Genomic DNA, 25,245 nt, shown 5'->3' with positions numbered 1-25,245 from the left:
TATGTTTCTCATGAATCTTTGAGTATATTTCGAAGTACTGTCCACACAATTAAGCATTCTCATATCCAGTTGTTTTATAAACAGAATTTATAGCTTTTATATGATAATCTAGATTGAATTTTCAATGTTAAATATGTAGTAGTAAATATATAACATGTTACCAAACACATTGGTTTTTACATATAGTCTAATCCAACAGTCACATAATCCTATGGATAATTTTTACTTACACGAGTATTTCCTTTAATTATGAGTTACTTATATGCTTTTTTTGATTAAAGGCTGAAATGGGGTCTAACTCAGTTTCATCTGATGGTGGAAAAGCAGTTAGGTTTCCTTCAGACTGTTAAGAATATGTTTTCCTGTGGCTCTTTGGCCTGATACTGGTTTGTAGAAAATTACATTAGTCTGTCTCCAAGAAATATTGCTGCTGGAAATGCAAAACAAGCCATAGTCTGATTTATTCCCAGCTGTAGTTGTAATAAGAACACACCTGTTCACAGCCATGGTGAACATATCATGAGATGCATGATTAATTAATGAAGAAAATAATTGTTTGCTAACCTACCAAAATCTTTTCTTCTGTGTATCATATGTCTCTTATGCAAGATGTCTCTGAGCACAAGAGGTGGCATTCAGATCAGAAAGCAGGAAGATGTGTAAAATTCATGCAATCAGACAACCATTTCCTGCTGGTTACATGTGTGCAGCATACATACTTGCATACAAGCTGGTTTAGCTAAGGGCTGGCAGTAATTCACAATTACTAGATTGCCTGAAGATCTTTTCAGCTAATTACATGGTAATCATTCCTTACCTGGGCTTAAATTCCTCTGAAAAAAAACCCAACAACTTGACACAGAGGGATCTACAATCACATACACGTGTTCTGGAGAATTAATTGAGGCTGCAGGCATGCCATCTTCCAATCCAGTTTTTAAACTATCAAGCTTAGCAGTTTGATTCTTCAGGCATATGCATGTTCAGAAATTAGGGCAGAATTTGGCACTATAGTAGCATATGACAACTTCAGTAAGTTTTCTGACTGAACTAGGAGACTTAACATCAAAAAAGGCACTCTAAATAATTTATAGGCATTTTAATATATATTTCTATAAGTAATAACTTTGGCCAATTAAAATTATACAACTGGAAAAACTAAATGTTTGAAAACAGATGTAATTTAAAATACACATTTCCTATATAAATAGTGCAGTTGCACTAGTTTTCTATGGTGCCATACAGGACACTTATATAATACAGTGATGGAGTTTTATGTACATTTGTTTTTTACATTCTCTTTTGAAAAAATTGTTCTGTGAGAGTATTTATTTTGTGGTTTGGGGGTTTTTTCATTGCAAAGATATTTGAATAAAGCAGTTTTTAATCAGGATTTTATCTATTCTTTCTATGTATCCTTTTAATCATGTTCCTATTCAAGTCAGAAGCAAAAATGTTTGACTTAATGGGAACAACTTATTACTTTAGCCTGTTTCCCAGTGAGGAAAATGTATATTTTTCCAAAGCTTTCTCCCTCTGGATGTCTCCTGAAAGTTGTTGTCAGTGATTTGGGAGTCCAGGTTGTCCAAAGTCATCCTGAAATTTTGCTGTGATGTTCATTACTGTATTTAAGTAACCTTGGGTTGTCATTGAAAAGCTGGTTTCTGTTATAGTTACATTTTACTTTAAATGTATTGAAAGGTACATTTCACTTACAAGAAAGAGAAGTGAAAAGCTGGATGTATTATTTGTCTGGCTCTCAGGTACTGAATTCTTTACACTTGTCCAGTGTCTCTAGAACCAGCACGACATTTACATAGGGTTTACTATTGTGATAAAACAACTTTTTTTTATTCTGGTATTTTATTTGTTATTCCATGCACATATTGCAAAACTAGCCTGCTGCAATGTGAAACATATTGGGTATGGGGGGCAGTATGTCACATATAAACTTGTACCAGGTGGAGGTCACTCCCCACAATTTTTTTTAATCTTTCTGGACTCAGCCACATAATGGTTTTATGGAGAATGTATGCAAATTAGGTACCTATTTTTCTGTCAATGTGGCTTTTGATTCTCCATCTTTAACTTAATGCTGCTCTCAAAAATGTTGACATTCACTGGATGTCTTGCACTCAGCAGGTGCACAAGGATAAAAGAAGTGTATCAGTGAAAAAAAATCTTGATCTCCCTAATCATTTATAAATACAGGGAAACAACAAAAATGACATGTTTGCTGACTGCAGATCCCTCACTGTTAGTTGTAGATGCTCCCAGGGCTTTCAATTATTGCAATTGATGGTTTTGGTTCTCCAGAGAAGTGTCATGTGGGTATCCCTTGTGTCTCTTTGAAGAGAGGCTTACAGCAGCCTTCTTCTTATAGCTTAAAAGGGAAAGGAGAGCCTAAATCTTCTATAATGTAAAAAAACCCACCAAGAATAATAATAATAAAAAAAAAGAAACAAGACAATAGAGCGAAAACAAAAAAAAAAACTAGGAACCTTTACCTTAATAACTCTTCTTGGAAATTCATTGTGCTTCTCAGCATTGTGCAGCAATGTGCTCTAGCAGGGCAGATGATGGATTTGTTTGGGGGAAGTCATGCAGATGCAATAGCTGGAGCTCAACACTGGGGTCAAGGTTATACATGGTTTTTTTCCCCATCCAAACTGCAGAGTCATGTAACCATGCAAAATTATGGATATTTGTCAAGAACTTAATTTTTCTATTAATATATTTGCATACCTTTATATTTTACAGTTTCTTATTTGTTTTCAGCTATTTTCTCTCACAAACTCCTTCTCTAGTGGACAGCACTGTCTCCTTATCTCCATTTCCACCCACTGTAAACTGACCTTTCCTACTTGGAGATTAAACCTTGCTGTCCTGGACAGAATAGATTTATTAATTATAATTGAGAGATGCCTTCAAGAAATTAAGAGTTCATCTTTTTCAGTGTGAAATAGGAAATACTTTCAAGTTGAGTTTTCAATCAGATCGGTGCCTTCATCGCAATTTATCATAGGAACATGAAGGGAGAATAAGATGTGTTTGCATCAAAATAAAGGCAAGGGTTAAAGTTAATTTTGAGCTAGAAAGAGACTTGTTCTCTACAGAAGACTTCATTTGGCATTTACACATTGTAATTCCGTGACCAGGTGGGAAGGGGATTGTTTTGTATTTATTGGCATGAGCACAGCAACAGGGTAGATTCCTTATTTGCAGCTGTGCTAAATTACTGATGTTGCATACACCAACTGAACTGTCTAAACCAGTCAAATATTTACTGCAGCAGAAGGGAACTTAAATTTCGTTCTTCAATCCTGCCACCTTCCTGACTATTATATTTCTTTCTTAAATATTTTCTCGCTAGGAATACGTTCTAAAATTTCAGGTCAAAGTTCTGAGGAACCAGCAATATAATTCTGTTCACAAAGCAGGTGAAAATGTCTTGCTGACTTAAGACTAAAATGTCAAAGTTGGAGTTGCTATAAAATCTGATTCTCTTATCTCTGGAAAGTGAGGCAGAGTTGACTCACTGAAAACAGGCAGCATCTAGGGCCTTTCTTCCTCCTTTCATTTCTTCTTATGTAAGGAAGGAACCGAATTTAGTTGGCTATCTCCTTGTTTCTGCTAAACCCTTTCTTGCTTTTCAATCTCTGTTTCATTTTTCCTCCAAAAGTAGAAGTCTGCATATGCCTCCTGGTGAAACTCCCTGGGCAAATACCATGTCAGCATCAAACACTATTTTGGGATTTAGATTCTTCAGTCTCTGCTCTTTGGAGACTTGTAGCTCTGCCTCTCTCTTGTGTGGCCACTGCTTTCAGAGGGTCTACAGTGGAACAGGCACATGGATCTTACTCAAAAGGAAAAAATAAGTAGTGGTGGAAGATCTTATGAACGTTCAGTCTCTATGCACATCCACATCATGCTGTACCATGTGTTCAGAGAATTGTACGTCCTTGAATTCTGGCTGAAAGGAATCTAAAGGGCAGTTGGAATGCAGAGGAATGTTCAGAGATATTGCAAAAGAAAAAACCATCTCACTCTCAACTAGGTGCATTACCCCAGGTGCACTGTTCATATTAACAATGTAGCTCAGAGGCATCCACTAATTGTAGAGCAGTAAAGAGTTTTGTACCACGAGGATTGCAGGTGTAGCTTTATTCCAAGAAGTGTTAAATTATGTCAGTAATGCATTTTTAAACTTTTTGGATTGAGAGAAGTTAGTAAGTATTTGTTAAAAGGCAGATTGTGTAATTGTATGTAAATATTTGTCAAAAGGCAAATTGGCTTCAAAACTAACTGGTCATGTGTTGACTTAGACTTTTTATTTCAACTTCATCTCCTGCATGATCTTGTCAAAGAGATTCACTCAAGCTCCTCTTCCCCAGCTGGTCAAGGGAGGAGATTGTCCCACTTTGCTCTGCACTGGTGCAGCCTCACCTGGAGTCCTGTGTGCAGTTTTGGGCACCACGCTATGAGAAGGAAATAAAGCTGTTAGAGAGCATCCAAAGGAGGGCCATGAGAATGTTGAAGGGCCTTAAGGGGAAGCCTTATGAGGAACAGCTGAGGACGCTTGATCTGTTCAGCCTGGAGGAGACTGAGGGCAGCTCCTGCATGGCAGTCTGCAACTTCCTCATGATGGGAAGAGGAGGGGCAGGCACTGATCTCTTCTCTGTGGTGATGAGTGACAGGATCCAAGGGAATGGCCTGAAGTTGTGTCAGGGGAGGTTTAGGTTGGGTATTAGAAAAAGATTTTTCACCCAGGGGGTGTTTGGGCACTGGCACAGCTGCCCAGGGCAGTGGTCACAGCACCAGCCTGACAGAGCTCAAGAAGGGTTTCGGCTATGCTCTCAGGCACAGGGTGTAACTTCTGGGGGTGGCCCTCTCTAGGGCCAGGAGTTGTATTGGATTCAATTATTCTTCTGGTTCCCTTCCAACTGAGATTTCACTGATTCTGTGAACTATTTAGTAAAGTTTCATAAGCTTAAATAAATACCAGACTTACTGGTATGATAGTAGGTGGTACTAACACATGTTTTAAAATGTGCAGTCTGATGCCATTTAGAATTGATAGTTTCTACCAGTTTAGGAAAATATTCAGATTCTTATAATGAAGTGGATTCCAATACATAATTGAATAGAAGAATTGCCAGCTACAGTGTTCATTTAGATACTGAAATCAATATAGGACTGTAGATTCATTTGCAAAAGTAGAAAGCCAAGATGAAGACTTAAGATTTTACAGGCTCATAAACTTTTACTTGGAATTTATTTATGTATGAGGTTGTTAGTGACTTGTCATAGCTGAATAATATTTCTTTACTGTGTATTTGCGATATCAAATATAATTACATATAAACCTGAAAGTAAATCTGTTTCATTTTGGCCACTGTATGAAAGCTGAGTAATCTAGTTATAAATGCATGTATAAGTATATTGAAGTGGTCAACATGGCAAAGTGGAAGTACCAGTGTATTCCCTTTCCTCTTGGCAGAAAATAAATAAATGAGATGAAAGATTTTCGGAGGGGGCTGTGTTACACCATGTGCTGCAGTATATCAAGGGAATTTGTTAGCATCTTACTTGGATGCCATTCTATGTGTGTTTCTGAATTTCTTATTCAGCTGCTTTGTGTGGGTGTGTGCTCAGAGATACCATGGTTTGTTTGTACACTGCAGGAGCATTCAAAGGTGTTGAATTAGTGCTCTCAGTTCTGCATAGAATAAGGTACTGAGGTACAATCCTGTCACATCCTGTACAATCCTGTACAATCCTTTAACCTAGAAAAGGTAAAGGCCCTTAAGGGTTGCAGGTTTTGTATTTGCTTTTTAAAAATAAACTGCTACTTTATATTACTTTATTAAGTCCTCTGCCTCTTAAGTAATTGTTAACTACCTAGATTTGTTAGGCATGTTGGCAGGGTGGATCTCAAATTAGTTGGATTTTATTTTATATTTTAAATAAATGTCTAGCGGTTCTGCACAGCCTTTAACTCAAAATCAATATGCAAGTGGAGATACTTTACCTACTTAAGACAATTTGTAGTACTACTATAATATGAAAATAAGTTTAGGCTCTGGATGAGAGTGATTTTTTTTTTCAGTGAAACTAAAGAAAATCTATGAACAAGATGAGAAGCAAGATTGCACTCCCTCTCTTGCTCTCTCTGTCACCACTGCTCTTGCATCTCCTTATGACCCATTTCAAAAGGAGAAATTGGGACCAGCAATGTCCAAGCCTATGCAGGGTTTTGGCACTATATAATGGGAGCAGTGGGTTCAGATGCAAACTCAGAACAGTCTTAAGTTCAGACCTTTGTTGTAAAAGCAGTCACTGTAGTAACCAGGTAGTTATGCAGAGGGTACCTTCTACCTTCTTCCACTCAGCTCATCTGCATTGTGGGTGCTGAGGGGATGAAGCAGCTTCATTGCAGCAGCTGTATCAAAATACAGACAAGACTGGTACTCCAGATGTTCCTTGTTCTGAAGAGAAAGATGCTCTGTGTCTTTTGAGAAGTCTGGGGAAGCTGCACATATGTCACATTAGATTTAGGATGGTGCTACTTTCTTCTATCTGGCTGTGTATGCACACAATCCTGTTTTATGGTTCTTAAATTATACATGGCCTGCTTTCACGTAGTCATTTACCTGTCTGGCAGCAAGGATTTCAGAGGTGGCCCCAAAGCTCAGTCTCTCTGGCAGTGCAGCCTGGGCAGCACAGAGGCTCCTGCCTGCAGGAGCAGTGCACCCATGAAGATGGGGCATGCACATCTGTCCTGATGTAGGTGACCAGCTGATCAGCAACAGGCACTGGCAAGGAGCCTGGAATAGGCTTGCTGTTCACCCAGGTGATTCTCCTAAAGAAGTGTCTTGAAATGAAGAGCCAGTTACAGTCACAAACAATGGAGTTCACAGGAACTATGACCAGTTCCAGGCTAGTGAGCAGTTGCCCAAAGACAGTGTCCTGTCACTATGATTACTTCTTTGTGAGATGAAATCTAATCCTGCTGCTATGGTATGAACATGCCTTGGAGCATGAGACCATATGTCAGCATGCACATGACATCCAATGCCAGCCTTCAGCTGTGACTCCTATAACTTTGGCTCGAGTCCATATGCTTCCCATAGAGATACCAGATGGACAAGAATATTTTGTCATCTCTTTGTGTCCTCATGGAGTTGGTACAGTGGCTAGAACCTGAAAAGCCTGAGGAAAGGGAATACTGACTCCTGTGTCCCATCTTCTTCTCAGATTCTGGGCACAGACATGGGCAGAGATGCCCACTTGGCCTGCACAGAGGTGTGAAATGTCTGACCAAGAAATCTGTGGGACTTCAGCTCAGCATCCTAGAATTCAGAGCCAAAGCACCTACAGTGCCTGAGCAAAAGGTATTCATACCGCATCCCTGAATTCACACGTTACACATTCTGGCAGGCAACTCCTTCATTAAAAAGAAAGGAACAACAAGCAAATAGTGTGAGCTCACCATGACAACTTAAAACAGTTGAAGCCTGGAAACTGCTTGGAAATAATAATTATCTGGTGGACCTCAGTTACTGTATCACTAAGAGCCAAGCCAGGGAATTGAGCTGCATGTTTTTCTTGATGGCACTGTCGTAATAACAAAGGATGTTATTCCACTGCCCAGCTGTTTGTTTCAATGAGAGCACAAGTGCAGAATTGTTACCCCAGATTCTACACTGGACTGCAGTCTTCCAGAACACCTTCCAGCACAAATCCTGGGGTTTGTATGGTTTGCAAGTTGATGAGGAATAGCCTGTACTCCTTACCAGCTGAGATGGTTTGTCTTAATAAATTACAAATGTCCATCAGTCTCCAATTCGTTTCCTAATTTTCCAGCTGTAATTTAATAGCATCTTGATGAGCTGTTTCACTCAGAGACAGTCTTCTGGCAGTTTGCAACCCTGATTAAATACTAGAGGTCAGGTCTGGTCAAGACAAACCCAGGTGAATGTGGAGCAGATGAAGATGATTAAATTACAAACTAAAGGTCTAGAGGAAAGAGGTAATGAATACAATGTGGCCTGGCCAACAGGATGCTTCACCTTTATGGCAAATACCAGACAGTGGGAATTATACCGAAAAACTAAAATATGTGAACTTAGTACCTGTGTTTGTATAGCATGTTGGAGAAAAGGAATTTTGCTGTTAAGCAGGCAGTGAAGGAGGTAATTACAATAATCAAAATGGAAAAGAAAGCTCTCTTGTGTGTAGCTGTTGGACTAAATTGAAAGGACAAAAGTTGAATGATTGCTGCCCTGCCAGATGATTAAAGTGATATTGTCGTATTTGTGACTATTTTGTCTAGTATGAGCATAAATGGGGTTTATTGCTTGTTATTCTGATAGATGTATGTACTGCAGGCTCTGTACAGTCACTGTCATGCTTTCTGTGCATTGAAATTGAATTTTATTAAAAGATCTGTTCAAAGATCTGTTGAAGTGACACACACACACACATACACACAGGTAGCTGCTTGCTCTACTTGTGGTAGGGATACCACTCCACCCAGTTCAGAGGCATGCAAATCAGATTAGTGTCTTTTTTCAGAATTTGTTAAAATTCTTCAGGATGTTTTATCATTTAAGGTCTCATTTCTCAAAAGTGGCAAGCATTCTGGGTGAAAGGAGTTTTCTCTGGGATAAATTGACGCGATTGTTGTCTCAAGTCTCTCGTCATTTGATATAGAGAGATCCAACAACCCTCTCTGTTACACAGATGGGTAGGGCTCTCCTTGAAACTTTAATATGAGGTTTTAGCCTGCATGGACACTAATTGCAGAACGTAGCTGGATCTGTAGCTTTGAATTTTATGCTGACAGAAATGAGCCTTGTTTGATTCTGGGAGGATCGAGAGCCAATAAGGAGACATGATCACAGAGCGGTTTTTTGTTTTAAGTTGGCACAGACATGGGCAGAGATGCCCACTTGGCCTGCACAGAGGTGTGAAATGTCTGACCAAGAAATCTGTGGGACTTCAGCTCAGCATCCTAGAATTCAGAGCCAAAGCACCTACAGTGCCTGAGCAAAAGGTATTCATACCACATCTCTGAATTCACACGTTACACATTCTGGCAGGCAACTCCTTCATTAAAAAGAAAGGAACAACAAGCAAATAGTGTGAGCTCACCATGACAACTTAAAACAGTTGAAGCCTGGAAACTGCTTGGAAATAATAATTATCTGGTGGACCTCAGTTACTGTATCACTAAGAGCCAAGCCAGGGAATTGAGCTGCGTGTTTTTCTTGATGGCACTGTTGTAATAACAAAGGATGTTATTCCACTGCCCAGCTGTTTGTTTCAATGAGAGCACAAGTGCAGAATTATTACCCCAGATTCTACACTGGACTGCAGTCTTCCAGAACACCTTCCAGCACAAATCCTGGGGTTTGTATGGTTTGCAAGTTGATGAGGAATAGCCTGTACTCCTTACCAGCTGAGATGGTTTGTCTTAATAAATTACAAATGTCCATCAGTCTCCAATTCGTTTCCTAATTTTCCAGCTGTAATTTAATAGCATCTTGATGAGCTGTTTCACTCAGAGACAGTCTTCTGGCAGTTTGCAACCCTGATTAAATACTAGAGGTCAGGTCTGGTCAAGACAAACCCAGGTGAATGTGGAGCAGATGAAGATGATTAAATTACAAACTAAAGGTCTAGAGGAAAGAGGTAATGAATACAATGTGGCCTGGCCAACAGGATGCTTCACCTTTATGGCAAATACCAGACAGTGGGAATTATACCGAAAAACTAAAATATGTGAACTTAGTACCTGTGTTTGTATAGCATGTTGGAGAAAAGGAATTTTGCTGTTAAGCAGGCAGTGAAGGAGGTAATTACAATAATCAAAATGGAAAAGAAAGCTCTCTTGTGTGTAGCTGTTGGACTAAATTGAAAGGACAAAAGTTGAATGATTGCTGCCCTGCCAGATGATTAAAGTGATATTGTCGTATTTGTGACTATTTTGTCTAGTATGAGCATAAATGGGGTTTATTGCTTGTTATTCTGATAGATGTATGTACTGCAGGCTCTGTACAGTCACTGTCATGCTTTCTGTGCATTGAAATTGAATTTTATGAAAAGATCTGTTCAAAGATCTGTTGAAGTGACACACACACACACATACACACAGGTAGCTGCTTGCTCTACTTGTGGTAGGGATACCACTCCACCCAGTTCAGAGGCATGCAAATCAGATTAGTGTCTTTTTTCAGAATTTGTTAAAATTCTTCAGGATGTTTTATCATTTAAGGTCTCATTTCTCAAAAGTGGCAAGCATTCTGGGTGAAAGGAGTTTTCTCTGGGATAAATTGACGCGATTGTTGTCTCAAGTCTCTCGTCATTTGATATAGAGAGATCCAACAACCCTCTCTGTTACACAGATGGGTAGGGCTCTCCTTGAAACTTTAATATGAGGTTTTAGCCTGCATGGACACTAATTGCAGAACGTAGCTGGATCTGTAGCTTTGAATTTTATGCTGACAGAAATGAGCCTTGTTTGATTCTGGGAGGATCGAGAGCCAATAAGGAGACATGATCACAGAGCGGTTTTTTGTTTTAAGTTTCTGTTTATTTTGCTCTCTAGTTTTAGCATTGCCTATTTTTTCAAACATATTTTTTAGTTACAGTTTGTGTTTTCAAGTTTCTATCGCTGCTTTTTGGGGCTTTTTTTGAATAATACAAAGCCACCGCTGCTACTTTTGTTCAGCTGCTTTAATGATCTTCCTGTGTGCCAGTTTTAGACTTCTCAGTGTGTTTACACTCTCCTTCTGTGTGCTGATGTTTCTTCATGCTTACCTGTAACTGTCAATAGTTCATTTCCTCTCGGGAAAATATTTGACTGATCTCTGTGATTGTTTGCAGATAGTCCCATAAATAAGCATTTTCTGAATGTTACTATAGAAGTTTTGTGTAGAATAGTCTAGTCCATCATTGTTTGTCAACCTTAAAATAAATCAGTTATGAACTATTATGCCACATTTGGGAATTTTGTTTTGTTGGTTTTGGGATTGTTCTAGTAAACTTAATCTGTAAACTAAAGAACCTTTTTTTTCTGCAGAGAACTTAAATCTGCCTCAAATATTTTCCCAGTCTGTTCAGTGGGAAATATGTTTGCTGTGTGCATCACGCTGCAGGCACACAGAAGTGGACTAGCATAAAAGGAAAAACAATCCTATAGGAGGGCATGAACTGTAGGTAGGAGAACCTGGCACTGAGGGAATGCAGAATAAGCCTCAGTGCTAATTCATGTGTAAAGCAGCTTCCAGTAGCAGCTGCACTGGAAGTGCAGACAGCCAGACTGACAAGATACAGCGCTGGGCTGACAGATTGACTGGCAGGCCTAGCGGGCTGCAAGGATACCTCATGGCACAAATACAGCTGCAAGAAGGGAAAAACAGGGAAATATTTCTAAATAGCAACTAATTGCAGCAAAGAAATGGTACGACAAGAGGTACTGTCCTGTTGATTCCTACAGCTGGGAAGGGCAGGAGAAAGGGAGGGAAGCAGCAGTGGATGGAGCATATCAGATAGATGTCCTAAACACACACGTTTTGGGAAACACTGGTTGCATGACTGGTCTTTTTAAGCCTGGAAAAGTTACTTTATTCTTTTCCCATTGTGATAGAAAAAAAAGTATAATTTTTACTATCCTCACAACAAACTTCAATTATTTTAGTTTTATAACTACAAGAGAGCATAAACCCAGAGCACAACTGGCTGAAGAAAAAGTAAAATATTTATTTAACTTAGGTATTTAATCAGAAGAAGAGAGCACTGTTATTGCAATGCAACACAACTCTAAGAATAATAGTATCTTTGTTTTGATTTCAGAAGTCTACAGAACAGATGAAGAAAGTACCAACCATTGTCCTGTCTGTCTCTTACAAGGGAGTCAAATTTATTGATGCCACAAATAAGGTATGTGCAATTACTTAATATTACTTTTTGTTTCTCACAACTAGGAGAAACAGTAGTATCTATGAAGGCTGGGCCAGAGAGGGAACAGATATGCACTTCGTGTTTTTCTCTCCAGATTTGCACTTCGTGTTTTCCTCTCCTTTTTTTCTCCTCTTGCCTAAAATGGATGTAATGTAAATTGTCATTCTCCAGAAACTCAGTCTGGAGAACAAGTGAAGCAGCTTTAATGGCTTATTTGGAGAACATTGTGTCCAGCATTCTGCTCTTATATGCAAGCTTATCACAAAAGATGTTCAGCAGAGAGCCTCTGTGGAATCCTCTACCATATTCTTTTCTATACAGTTCCATAAATATGTAGAATATATATATTTATGTTCATTAATATAATTTGATTTTAAAAACAGATGTCTCAATAAAGAATAAAGAAGTGGTTTTATCCAGGGCCAGCCATTCTAAGAATTAGGAACACAAGTCTTGAATGACCTTTCCAGACATTCAAATACCACAGCCTCTCTGTGAGCTGTTTTCTTGATGCTAGCCATTTAACTACCTGAAGTGCAGCAGCTTCCTAATAGTTGCTATTTCTTTTTTTTCATCTTCCTGTATGACAATGCTCCTGTGCTTTGTTTCTTACATTTCTAAATACATCCAAATATTTAAAAAACCCCAACCAACACCACAAAAGTAGAAGTTAAGAGATCAGAGAACTCAGTGATGGATAGAGTAATGGATTATTGCTTAGCCAAAGTAAAATGTACAAGCTCTGTAAAGAGAAGTAAAGTAATGCATTAATTTCTCTTCTTTGTATGTCTAAAATGGCAAGGAAATACAATCCATACTGATGCTTTTATATGAACAGGAACGAAATTATATTTTCTGCTATGTGGCTAAAACGGACTAGGAATATAGAAAATAAATCTGACAGCCCAGCTACCTGACCAGGTTAATAATGTATATAGCAGCTTTGTGTTGCTGAACATTCAGACCATACAGAACACCTAACCCAGTATCCTTCAAACTTGCCAAATCAATCAGTTTTTAAGTTTAACTAGAACTGTGTTTTAAGTGATGGATGGAAGCAGTTCTGTGAACTTCTGCTAGAGTCTGGAAGCCATACTTAGAGTTAGAAGATGCCATAATAGGAAAACTGAGGTAAAATTACTGTTGTTTCAAGTCTGGCATGTTTGCCAGAGCAGAGGGACCAGCCATTCCTGCCTGCTCCTTTTTCCTTCCATTGATTCAAAACTGAGCTTCTACAACCCTCATTCCTTTTCTGTTCTCTGATGCGTAGGGCATAAATCAGGATGTTGTAATGCATTAACTCCAACGTGGATAATACTGATTTCAGTTCTTAAATCTCCTCTGTAGCATGAAGGATGTAACTGCAGTGTCCTTAGGTTAACAAAAAAATCCCAGGAGAACAAAAGGAGCTTCTTGTGTCTCTTTGCACAGTGCATAGAGTCTTATGTAAGATGGAAAGCTGAAAGAAGTTTGGTAAATTGCATTAGTTGACTCTAGATGTCCCACTGAAACCTAGTAGTGCAACAGATATATTTGATGGAGTTAAATATGCCACAGTCCAATGTTTTTTCTCAAGCGGTAGATTGTTTTGTCTCCAGTTCAGAATTTGCACTGCCTTTCCCTTCTGTAAAAACCAGGTAATAGCCTGCAACTCTCCCAGAAGCGTTGTTACCATCCTTGTCCACAGTGTGCTGTTCCCAATTCCCTCAAGACCCAGAGAGATTAGGCCTGTATAAGGTGAGAGCCTATCCAGACCTGTACTGCTTCCATATGAGCTTATAGCTGACAGCGCTGGGCACCACTTAGCAAGAAATACATTGTTTTCAATGACAAAACTAGCTAGCAGTTCTGTGCTTGAAAACTCAGCTCTCATGGCTGCTCATCCTTTTCCTTTATGCCACCAAGCTGAGAATTTGTCTTCCCAGTCATAGCAGGCAAAGTTTCAGGTGACAAAGGGGCCCTGACCTCATTCCACGACAGCTATTTCAGTGGCGCCTCGAAGTTTGGCATGACACCATTTCTTTGCAAGTGAGGCCAGAAAGAAATTACTGCTTAGGAAAAAGCAGACTCACAGAATTTTCTTGTGGCTCACAGCTCACCCTAACTTCTGGGTGATTTCTGCCAGAAGGGAGATTGGCTGGCATGAGTTAGGCAAGCAAAAAGGAAGGCTGCTTAGCAAAAGCCTGGTCTCTCCAAGGTATTTCCTTGGCAGAACCAGAACTGACTTTCAGCTTCCCCACTTTTTGAGAAGCACTGGAGGTTTCTCTTGCCAAACTGAAAGACAATTTTTAGAACAACTGTGCAGTGTTAGTCAGTGTCTGAGGAATGTACCCAGAACAGGAAGCTGGTTCATAGCCTTCTACTTCCTACAGAATAAGACCATGGTCTGCTGAAGTGTAACAGTAGGAAACAGTAAAGGCATGCACTGAAAAATGTTTAATTTTGAAAGGAGATCACAGAAGACATCCTAGAACAGCTAGGAAAAAACCTCAATTTCACTACCAATTCCTATCCAGAAGATTTCATTTAGGTATACTTTATATTATTCAAAACAGACTTGATATGTGTATGTTTCTAAAATACACTTGATTTAAATTTAAAACATTAAAATAATTAATGCAAATCCCTGTGTCAACCCCAAGTCACCTAGAAAAAGTTTCAGCATAGCAGAGCTCTTTCCACATATGCTGCATAAATTCAGGTGATTACATTGTGGCTCATGATTTGGCATAAATACTTCACATATGATTTTAACACCTTCCAAGCTTGAATTCTTTCTGTTTTCTGAACTACAATGTTGCCAACACTACATCAATGACAATGCATTACAGCTCCATCTGTGGATATCTAAATCCCTGGTTTTGGTATCATTCTAATTCTCATGAAAATCTTTATTGAGAGTAAAAGTTATCAGTTTGAGAACAAAGAAAATAAAATGCTTCAAGTAACATAAAAAGCAAGCAATTGTTGAGCAGAGATTATTCATGTCATTATAAATTGGCATATATTGAAACACAAGTACTGGTTTTGTCATTTTTATGAATTATGCATTAAACAAAAATAATCAAGTATGTTGCAACAATTTAAGAGGATTATTTCTTTTCTTCAGTAAAGTTTCCTTATCTCAGTTTTTCCATAATTTGAAATTTGGTATGCTTTTTATTAGGATTTTTCCTAAGTCATGATTTCTTCAATTAGATATGGTAATACTTCTTTTTGTTAACTTGGCACCTACGTGCAAGGGGGAAAGTTGCCTCTTAGCAAATGAGAGAAGATATGGCAAAGCATCTGAAGTAACTTAGTTGCATGTATTAAAAGAAGGAGGTGGAGGGAACGAGGTAGGAAGGAAAAGAGAGGGGTGAGGGAAAACCAGATATGCTCAGAGATTAACTTGGACAGATGCCACCATGGCAGCAGCAAGTGGTGGCTGTGTGAGGAACTGGGACACTACAGGTGTCACCCGTTCCATGATGCAGTAGTGATGTCATGCTGCAGCAGGATATGTCACTGTGCGCTTTTGTGGAAATGCCAGAGCTACAGCCAGCAGGGCTAAAATTCAAGAAATTATATAAACTAACCGCTAAGTAAATTCCTATTCAATTAATCATTCTTCTCTTTAAACAAGCCATTTGAAACATGTGTGTTGCTGAAGCAAGGCCTAATCATAAGCCACGCTGCTGTATCATCTTCTCTGGCTTCATGGTTCCTTTGGCCTGAACACAGTAATTATATATCAGCAGTTTATGTAATGAGTATTCATAATTTTCTCCAAAGCTTTAAGACTGCTTTTTTTTATTCCATTGGACAGACATGCCCCCCTCTCTCCCAGTAGTGTGCTATAGCTTACATTGGCTGTTGCAAGTAGTGTGGCTCGGTGCATGAACAGTTTCATTTTCCTACATCTCTCCTACAGGATGCTGCTGTCAGTGGAGATAAGCTGCCAGATCCCCCTGTAGTTACCATTTTAGACATCAGAATCCTTTGAATTTCTCACAGTTTCAATAGTAAGGGGTGTTTGGTGGGGTTTCTTCCCTCCTGAAGGACTATAGTTAAAATTTGTGTGCAAAAACCTGGCCATTGAGTTTGCTGGGTTTCAGCAGACCCTGTCTGTCAGTAGACTGAAACAGTGTCCCATTTTGATCTGTGTACAAAAGCCCAGGAACTTCATAAGATGCATTTCAAAGCACTATCTATTTGAAATGGTATCTATTAATACAATTTTGAAGCACTATATACCAGCATCTTATGAGGTTGCGTCCTGTGTGCCGGGAACGATGTCTCTTTGTCAAAGGAACCTGAATAAGCTGCAAAGGACAAGCGGTCTCATAGGGAAGACTCTAGAATATAATGGTTTCCTACCAGACAACTGGCAATTGGAGAAGGTCAAAATTCCAAATACCTGTGTAAGATCTCACATGGGGTAGATTAAATCTCTGCTTGTTAGGACATTTCTGAAATACTTTGGTACAGTAGATCAATGCAAATGTGACTCTAAACCTGCACCTTTTTAAATTTAATTCTTAAATTGATTGAAAATGTTTTTTTTAAACAGAATATTATTGCCGAACATGAAATCCGTAACATTTCCTGTGCTGCACAAGACCCCGAGGACCTTTCTACGTTTGCGTACATCACTAAAGACTTGAAGACTAATCACCACTACTGCCACGTATTCACTGCGTTTGATGTGGTCAGTTGATAGAAGATACTTCATTTAACAGTTCTTCCTATTTGTCATAGTCACTTAGCTCTGGTAAAACATTTTCAGCATGTATTCATGGTGATTAATGGAAGGCGTCATTGATTTACCCCAGGCAAATATCACTATGGGATAGGAAAGGGACATTTCTGGAGTAGAGCGAAGATTTTCTTTGATATCTCATTTCCCACTGGAAATAAGTCACCTCTGTCACCTCAGCTGTTGACTGTAAACTTAGTGAGTAGCTTTTCATGCAAATCTGGATATGAAATTCTCATAACCTAAGCTACAAGCCTAAGGCTTCCAAAAGTTTGTAAAAGTATGTTTGGCCAGCCATTCTGAAATCTCAGTACACACCAAAAGATTGCCTTTATTTGAAAGTAGCAAATTAATTATTTAATTCTTATTTCCTTGTTCTGTAATTCTTGCCTACATATCTCAAAATGTTACTTCAGTAAAAGTCGTTGGAGCTCCTTATATATTGATGGAAAATTAGTCATTTCTTCCTATACTTATATTTTTCAGGTGGGGATGCACAAACTGTTATGGTTTCAAGAAATCATGAACACATAACAATTAATCAGTCATGCAGTTTTCAGCTAAATTTGGTGAACTAAGTTCACCAAATTTATAGTCCAAAACTTTCAAGGAAACTTACTCTTTGAGTTGTGCACAAGAGAAATTTAAGGTGCTATTGAAACTTCAAACTCATTCAAGAAAAAAATTATATAGAGTATAATGTGTATGAATTCTTGAAGCATGCTTATATGAATATAAATAAGTTAAATCAAAAGAACAGGGTACCTTGAACTGCAGCTTTTTATTTGGAACTGGGAAAATAGTTAACATGCACAGCAATAGTGTGTGGGAGAATTTAAATAACAAGATGTACAGGTAGGTTAGAGGAATTCTAGCATTTTGGTTGAGTGCTTTTGTTATTTAAATTCTCTGCTGACATTTTAGTATCCACAGGGAGTAGGAAAACTTTGAAATTGTGTTAAAAATAGATAGAAAATGATCAACAAGATGCTACATTATATAGGTTTTAGTGATGTGTGAACAACTGAAATTAGACTGATTGAGTGAGGTTATTATTTCTCCTGGTCTATTTAAATTCTACTTAATGGTTTTGAAGTACTGCAGTTTCATTTATAGGTTTAGTAATCAAGCAGAAATGTAGACTCAACTATTGCAGATGAAATTCATCTCCTTTCTTGGCAAGGGAAGAAAAGTGATCCAGGAATAATTACATTTTGCCCGCTTCCTGTACTTTAGGAGGAGCATTTAATATCCCAAGCACTTTAAATGGCTATTTTAAGCAATATAGAAACTTTAACTGTCTTAAGTTAGTTTTCTCCTGCAACCTAATCCTCAGCTGGGTGTTACCTACTCAAATATCCTCTTTTTGTGTTGTTGGTTTTTTTTTTTCCCTCAGGAGCTAGCATTTTTGATGCAAGTACAAGCTCTATAAAAACTAGCTAGATGCATAAAAACTATGCTAGATGCAGCTATGAGTGCAAGCACAGCGTGAATAAAATTTTCTATTTAAAGCCTAATGTTCACGTTAAACTGATTGTCCCATTTGCTAATAGAAAGAATTCTACCCATTTGCCAACGGATAGAAGTACAATCATTTAAAGAAAATTAAGGTTTAAAATGGTAGAAATCCACAATAAGATGTAAGGCATTTTAAACCATATATATTTTGGTAATACAATATATGCAATGTTATAAAAAAAAAAAATCACTCTCTTGGGTTCTTCAGTTTCTCAGGAAATGTGGGCAAGAATAAATTATTTATAGGTAGGGAAGTATTTTGGTGTAGTGACATGCAACCATAAGCATTACTGATACTATTTAGGAGTAACTGTACATTTAACTTTAACTCAGAGTTAAAATTCTACAATCAAAATTGCAAAAACATCAGACATTATTACAGAATATTGAAGGGAAAAAGGTTTGAGGGAAGAAGAGGCTTTATTATTTGGGAAATTCCTCAAACCAAGTTTATTTACTTATGGGGTTTTTCCCAGATAGCTTTTTAAAAATTCACAAGGTGCAGTTTTAAAGCCCTCCTTGCCTCCATTTGCAGACTTCCTTTTGTCAAGGCTCTACCACAGTATACAATGTATGAAGTTTATGTACAAGCTAGGGCTCGGTTTGCATTTCAAATATTGAACAGAACAGTGGATGTTCTATTTTATTTGCTATATTTCGAATATTTATTAACCAGAGAAGCAGTTACATGTTTCTTATGGTTTTCAGGGGCCAGGCAGGCCTGTTTTTTTCATTTTACAGACAACAAAGGAAAACAGATAACAGTGGCTTTATACAAGATGCAGGACTTAAACTAAATTTATGGCTCAGTATGGCAAACTTTCAGTCTGTCTCCAGTCCTATCTCCCGAATTTTCAGGCTTGTCTCTGTGATCTTTTTGTGTGCCAAGCTGGGTGGTGTATTTTCTCAGTCCTACTAGTATTGCAGCCTGCATATTCTCCAACAAGCCATTCCTACACCTTGTCCTGCTGATGTATTCCTGAGTAATATTAATAATATCCACTGCAGTCAATCCCATCATGATATAGTACACTCTCTTACTGTCACAACAGCTGATTCTAAAGACATCTCTCTTTAGAATATCCCACTTAAATTACACTCCATTTGAAATTATATTATTCTCTACATTTTTAACAACTATACTCTGTGGCTCTCAATTCCTTGGCCAGCATTCCATTAAAAGGCAGAGCACTTTATAACAGGCTCTTTAGTTTTTCTTTTATTATTCCACTGGCAAACTGCAGCCTCAGTGTTTTTCAATTCTGGACAGTTTCCCTTGAAGTTAAAGGGGAGATAATTTGGAGACTACAGCAATCAAATCAGGCATTTTTATTTGGGAAGCTATAAAATTTTGGCTGGCTTGCTGTTGTGACTGTAGTTGTAACAGCAGAGAGCAAGTCCCAGTGCAGGAGTATAATTGTTTTCTGTCTGACCTAACACAGAGCAGAACTGGCACCTTTATAAGAAGCTCTTATAATGAGCAAAATATGCTGAATTTAACCTGTATTATATCAGTATACATGAGTGATAAAAAAGGAATGGAAATTCTTCAGGGAAATTAAAGTGTAAGGTATGAAATACAATGCTTGTCCATTTAACTTTGTTTTAATGATTGAAGGGGCTGAAAATAGTGTAATTCCAAGTGAATTGCATTGCTTTGTCACTTATGCAAACTTAACAGTTAGACTTGACTAGTAAAGACATAACTCATTTTGAAAAAGCATCAGGGAATTTTAAGGGATCACCTAGGTTCAAAAAATGCAGAATTGCTTCCTACTATAGACTATGGAGATTGAGGAAGGAGAGAGTAACATCTGAATCATATCAAAGATTTATGAATTATTCCAAGGAGACTGTAGGACATCATATGGAGGCAAGCCAACAGGCTTGCCTTTGCTCTGCAGGGGTTCTAAAGATTATTGCAGAGTTGGTAGCCCAGAAATAGGCTCTAGTAGGAGCATAAAAATAGGCTCCAGTAGGAGCCTGAAAGTAAATACACAAAAACAAACCCACAAACCTGAAGAAAAATTACCATAGGACTTCACTTGCCATTTAGAGTAAGGTCAAATTTGAAACTCCCAGTTGCTTTTTCATTGATGTATAACTGTACTGAAAAGATATTTATGTCAACCCTTCTGATATCTCATTCATGCTTTATAAATATTTCAACAAGTTTTCTTCCCCATATTCAAAGAGGATTTAAAGTATTCCACCTATAACACTGAACTGGTTTTAGGCATAACAGCCTGACTTTTTTGGTCATGCCCAGTAACCTCCCTTCCCCTTGCTAACAGGAGTGTTGTTACACAACTGTTTGAGCTCAGTTTTACTTCTAGGAAGCAAGCCCATGAGAAGGTTTCCCCAGGACTTGCAGCACACACTTGAAGCCATGCACTGACTGTGCACACAGCTGCCTGCAATGCATCTCTCACTCAGAGTATGCGCTTCCAGCCCTGGCTCTTTGTCCTTTTGAAAGCATCACACCCAGGCTGCAGCTCTTCCTGTGCTGCTTGGTGAGCACAGAGCATCCCAAGGCATGTGCCCAGGGAAGCAGCCAGTCAGGCTGCTGTCTCTGGAGGAGGAAGGGTCAGCACAGGAGTTCTGAAATAGAGCGAGGCCGAATGTCACATTGCAGCAGTGCAAGAGGGGCTGCATCCCGAGAACAGCAGACATGGGATGAGTTGGGAAGGTGGGAAGGTTAATGTACTTGTTCTAAAAAGAGATGACAACACACTCACCCACTCATGTTTTCATGTTTAGTAAGACGTTTTCAAGGGGTTTAGAAGTAATTACTTCCAATACAATAAATTACTTTTAGATTGTTTTTAATCAATGAGAAATCAAGTGACAGATGTAAACATCACAGAGACTGAGGAGCCTATTACCAGCCTGATTTTAATTATTTGCATTGCAAATCACTACCCTACTTCATGTATCTGACAATAATTCAACCTCACCTCATTTTTAACTGTTTCTGTTTTGTTCCAGAATTTAGCTTATGAAATCATTCTTACACTAGGACAAGCATTTGAGGTGGCCTATCAGCTTGCACTACAGGCACGAAAAGGGGGTCATTCTTCAACCCTCCCCGAAAGCTTTGAAAACAAACCCTCTAAACCTATTCCCAAACCACGCGTTAGTATTCGGAAGTCAGTGGTAAGTAGAAGGTGGTAATGCATGCAAAAAAATCCAAAATTCAGCTATAAAGTTAAGAGTTTATATACTAGAAGCTGTACAAATAAAATTACCTCTTGAGTCAGAAATGCTCCATCATGCCACCTCTGCTCATCAGCTGGCAGGGTTGTGTCACCACAACACTGGCAGCCATTTCAAACAACTGCTTGTTTCAGATTTCTCCAGATTAAGATGTTGCTTGGTTAGTCTTGTGTCTTATAGTAATTACTGAACTTTAATTAATTCAGTTTAATCAATGCATACCTCTCAAACTCTGCGGTTTCATGGACTTTCCTAATCTATCACCTAACTTGTTTCATATACAATCATGGTATATGTATCCTAATCAAATTACAAATCCAAATCAATTAACAATTATCTGTAAGACCAAGCAACTTCTTTTCTTCTCTTACCCTTTTCTTTTTTCTTTTGTTTTTGGATTTTTTTTTGGTCTGGGATTCAATATACCTTTTCAGTATTAATCACAGACTCCTAAGAAACAAAGCTCATTGAAGCATACGTATTGATTGCCATAAAAGTGCCCTTCTGAAGCGCAGAGATGACAGAAATATTCTTTTACAGTAGACCTTTTTAAAAAATTATGAAAAGTATTATAAATTAAGTGAGAACACAGGCACAGGGTGATTTGGGAGGGAAAGGAGAAAAATGACCGCACACTGTATCATATTCACTGACTATAATGTGAGAACTGTACTCTATGACACTTAATTATTGGGTGAGGGGAAGGGAGGGGGGGAAATGTATGACTGTACACTTTGTCATCCATTGCCACAGAATCTTCCTCCATAAAACTTTAAGTAGAAACATTTCCTGATGCCATCGTCTGTCTCATTAGCGAACAGACTTCTCAGGATGAAGTGTGGCTTTAATGAACTATGATGCCCTATAGCTTGGGGGTAAACACAGCTCTGATCTCAACAGGAAGAAGAAGGCAGCCATGAGTACATGGGAGTGTAGACACCACCATACTTGCTGCTGTACGACTTTGTCAATTCGGGATTTGCCCTGTTAGTTTAAAGAAAAACCCTCTGCTCAAGCTGCCGTGCACGGAGATGGTAACCCGTCTGTATGTTTGCATTTGTCTTAAAGCAGATAGATCCATCCGAACAAAAGACTCTTGCGAATCTACCCTGGATTGTTGAACCTGGACAAGAGGCCAAAAGAGGCATTAATACCAAGTATGAAACTACAATTTTCTGATACAAAACTGTCCCCCTGTTCCTTGTTGTGCCTTGCACGCCAAGCAGTCACAGCACAGCCTTTCCTTTATGGCAACGTTTCAATCCAGCAGAGAGGAAGACTGCACTGTATGAGTGGCCTTGTAACTAACAAAAAAGGCTGACAGTCATTTCTGGTGATGTTCTTCTTCCTGCAGCACTGACTGAAGAATGATTCTATATGAAGACTTTTAAATTTAAAGTCCACAAGAGGAGTGAGAAACCTTATTTTTCGTGCAGTTCTCCCTTGTGACTCTGCCACAGTGCTTTCTTTGATTTCTTATTTTAGAATTCTACTTTTTAAAGAAAAAAAACCAAAATGTCTCTAAACTAATACTAATGCTGCCTACGACTAGAGTATTTGATTGGGTTTTTTATTTAAATCTTGGCAGTTTTTAATTGAAGTAGAACCAGAATTAATAAATAGATTATTTGTGAAACCACTGAATTCATTAATAATTACTGTGTTGAATAAAGAATTCATTAAAGTGACAAGAAATTAGGCACCCTGATTTCTGTGTGCACTGATTTTATATGTAATCATTGATGTCCTTTGATCCTCTACAGAAATAAGAACTTCTTGCATTGTAGCAAAGGATCAGAGTTTTATGAATGGTTAGAAAAAGGTATTAATAATGCACAGAAAACATTTATTAGATATTTTTATGGAAGAGAAGTACTATAGGAAAACATATGAATATTTATGGGAGGAAGCCAGATTAATTATGAGAAATATTGTTTATTTTAAAGTTAAGTAAATGACTGCTATTGCAGCATTATGAAAATTATAAGAGTTGTAGCATCAGTGCACTGGATGTTCTGTGTGATCAGTCTGGAATGAAAGTGGAATGGTCATTCTACTACACCTACATATAGTTTATGCAGTTCAACATTGCTATAGCCATGAATTCTAATAGTATTTTTAAAAAAATAATCTCAGTGGTTCTAAAAAAAGTCAAAACCATGGATTTTGCTATCAAGATTTCTGTCACAGAAAGCTTGTTTGGAAGAGTGTTGATAAAATTCTACTGCAAAACATTTTCTAAATAAAAACAGCAAGAAAAAGAAAAAAATTCCAAAGTAATAAAAATGTTTTCATGTAACAAAATAATTAAGCATTTGCTTAATATTTGGTTAAATGAGATTTACTTACTTTTTCTTTAAAGTGTTTTAATTTTTTTAATGTCTGTGGAGTATTTGTATAATACCATGGTGTATATTTATGTAGAACTGAAATTATAACAGTAAAAATATCATTATAGGAGAAAAATGACATTTTAACGTATATTGTTCTTTCCAGTCAAATTGTGAATCATTTTGAAGTTCATTATAGAGATATTGATAAATTGTGTGGTTGTCTTAATGTTTTTTTAATTATTATTTCATATCCAGCTGAGGTTTTTCAGTTAGAATCATCAGTTGGTATATTCCAAAAAATGGATAATTGAACTTGGTTTAAAACTGATACTGTATATGGTTGAGTTAAACCTAATCATAGCGCTGAGTGATGACATCCTTTTAATACAGTATTCAATTTACTTGAACAAAATAGTTCCTTGTACATATTTTTGCTTATTCACTGTTGATATGTACTGTCAACTGACAGTAAAAAAAAAAAAAATAACACTAAAAATATGGTACCAAAAGGAAAATTGTATAGGACAACAGTAAATAGTAGCCTCACTGCAACAAATACTTATGTAAATATGCTTGGGCTTCCAGTTATAAATTTTGTAATTTTGTCATTTATTTATATCCTATAAAAGCACACAAAAATAAAAGGAAGTTGTACAGTCCCAGCTTTGTGTATCATTTTATCATTGCTAAGAGGCCTGATGCAAAGGATACTAAAATCAGTGAAAAATCCCCACTCCCATTTCACTGATTTCACTGGGCTTTGGATCTTGTACCAAGGAAACCGAGGAATTGCTGTGGAGAGAATTTTGGTTTGCAATACAGATTTTGTTTACAGATGGTAAAAACATCAGACTTTGAAGTCCTCAATTAACTGGTTCTTCCATGCTCTACTCAGCTGCTGACTTCCCATATTTAATCACACCCTGTAAAGATTTGTGCAGGAGTTATGTTAAAACACGTTCACTTCAGGCACATAAAGTACAAATGGGCCAGGTTTTCAGGGTATAAAACTGGGGCACCTCTTATGCAGCTGAGTGGCCCCTAAAATTAAAGGATGAGAGAGGAGCTGCAGCAAAACTCTGAGCAGATGTGAAGGAAAGGTGTGAAACAACAGGAGGAACTGCCACCTTGCAGGAAGAATTTGATCTAGGTTCATCAAAGAGATGTCAAGCAGGTAAGGTGGCACAGGAAGCAGCTGAACTCATTTGGGAGAGATAATTGGGGCAAGAGAGACTGACGATAACTAACAGGACTGATGAAAGATGAGACAGATGAAAGACTGGTAGGGCAGAGAATTGAGTGTGAAGGTTTGGGGACACAGGCAGTGAACAACTAAAGCCCCCTCAGCAGGCAGCTTTAAACTGGAAGGAAATATAAGAATTAACAGACATCACAGACGTCTGTATTTGCAGAAACCTGGGATTTTAGAAGGAAACATACCCATCTACTCACCAATACTAGTGTAAGCCAGTT

General features: G+C 38.0%; 1 protein-coding gene across 6 annotated transcripts in view; it reads left to right on the top strand.

Annotated features, from left to right (window-relative positions):
• Positions 1–24,431, top strand: part of ANKS1B (ankyrin repeat and sterile alpha motif domain containing 1B) — a 409,286-nt gene extending 384,855 nt beyond the window's left edge. For 3 of the 6 annotated variants that reach the window (XM_031057571.1, XM_031057574.1, XM_031057575.1), the window contains 4 exons: positions 11,860–11,946; positions 16,520–16,657; positions 21,212–21,379; positions 22,508–24,431. In XM_031057571.1, the coding sequence (XP_030913431.1) occupies positions 11,860–11,946; positions 16,520–16,657; positions 21,212–21,379; positions 22,508–22,618 (504 nt within the window). In that variant the 3' untranslated portion in view covers positions 22,619–24,431. Of the gene's footprint in view, positions 1–11,859; positions 11,947–16,519; positions 16,658–21,211; positions 21,380–22,339 lie in introns of all 6 variants that reach the window. The other 3 variants (XM_031057572.1, XM_031057576.1, XM_031057573.1) reach the window with 2 other exon arrangements.
• Positions 24,432–25,245: the final 814 nt, after the last annotated feature.

The sequence above is a fragment of the Geospiza fortis genome, unplaced genomic scaffold (assembly GCF_000277835.1).
Source record: "Geospiza fortis unplaced genomic scaffold, GeoFor_1.0 scaffold186, whole genome shotgun sequence".
NCBI lineage: Eukaryota > Metazoa > Chordata > Aves > Passeriformes > Thraupidae > Geospiza > Geospiza fortis.
Note: the sequence above shows the minus strand (reverse complement) of the source record. Positions and strands in the feature narration are given on the sequence as shown.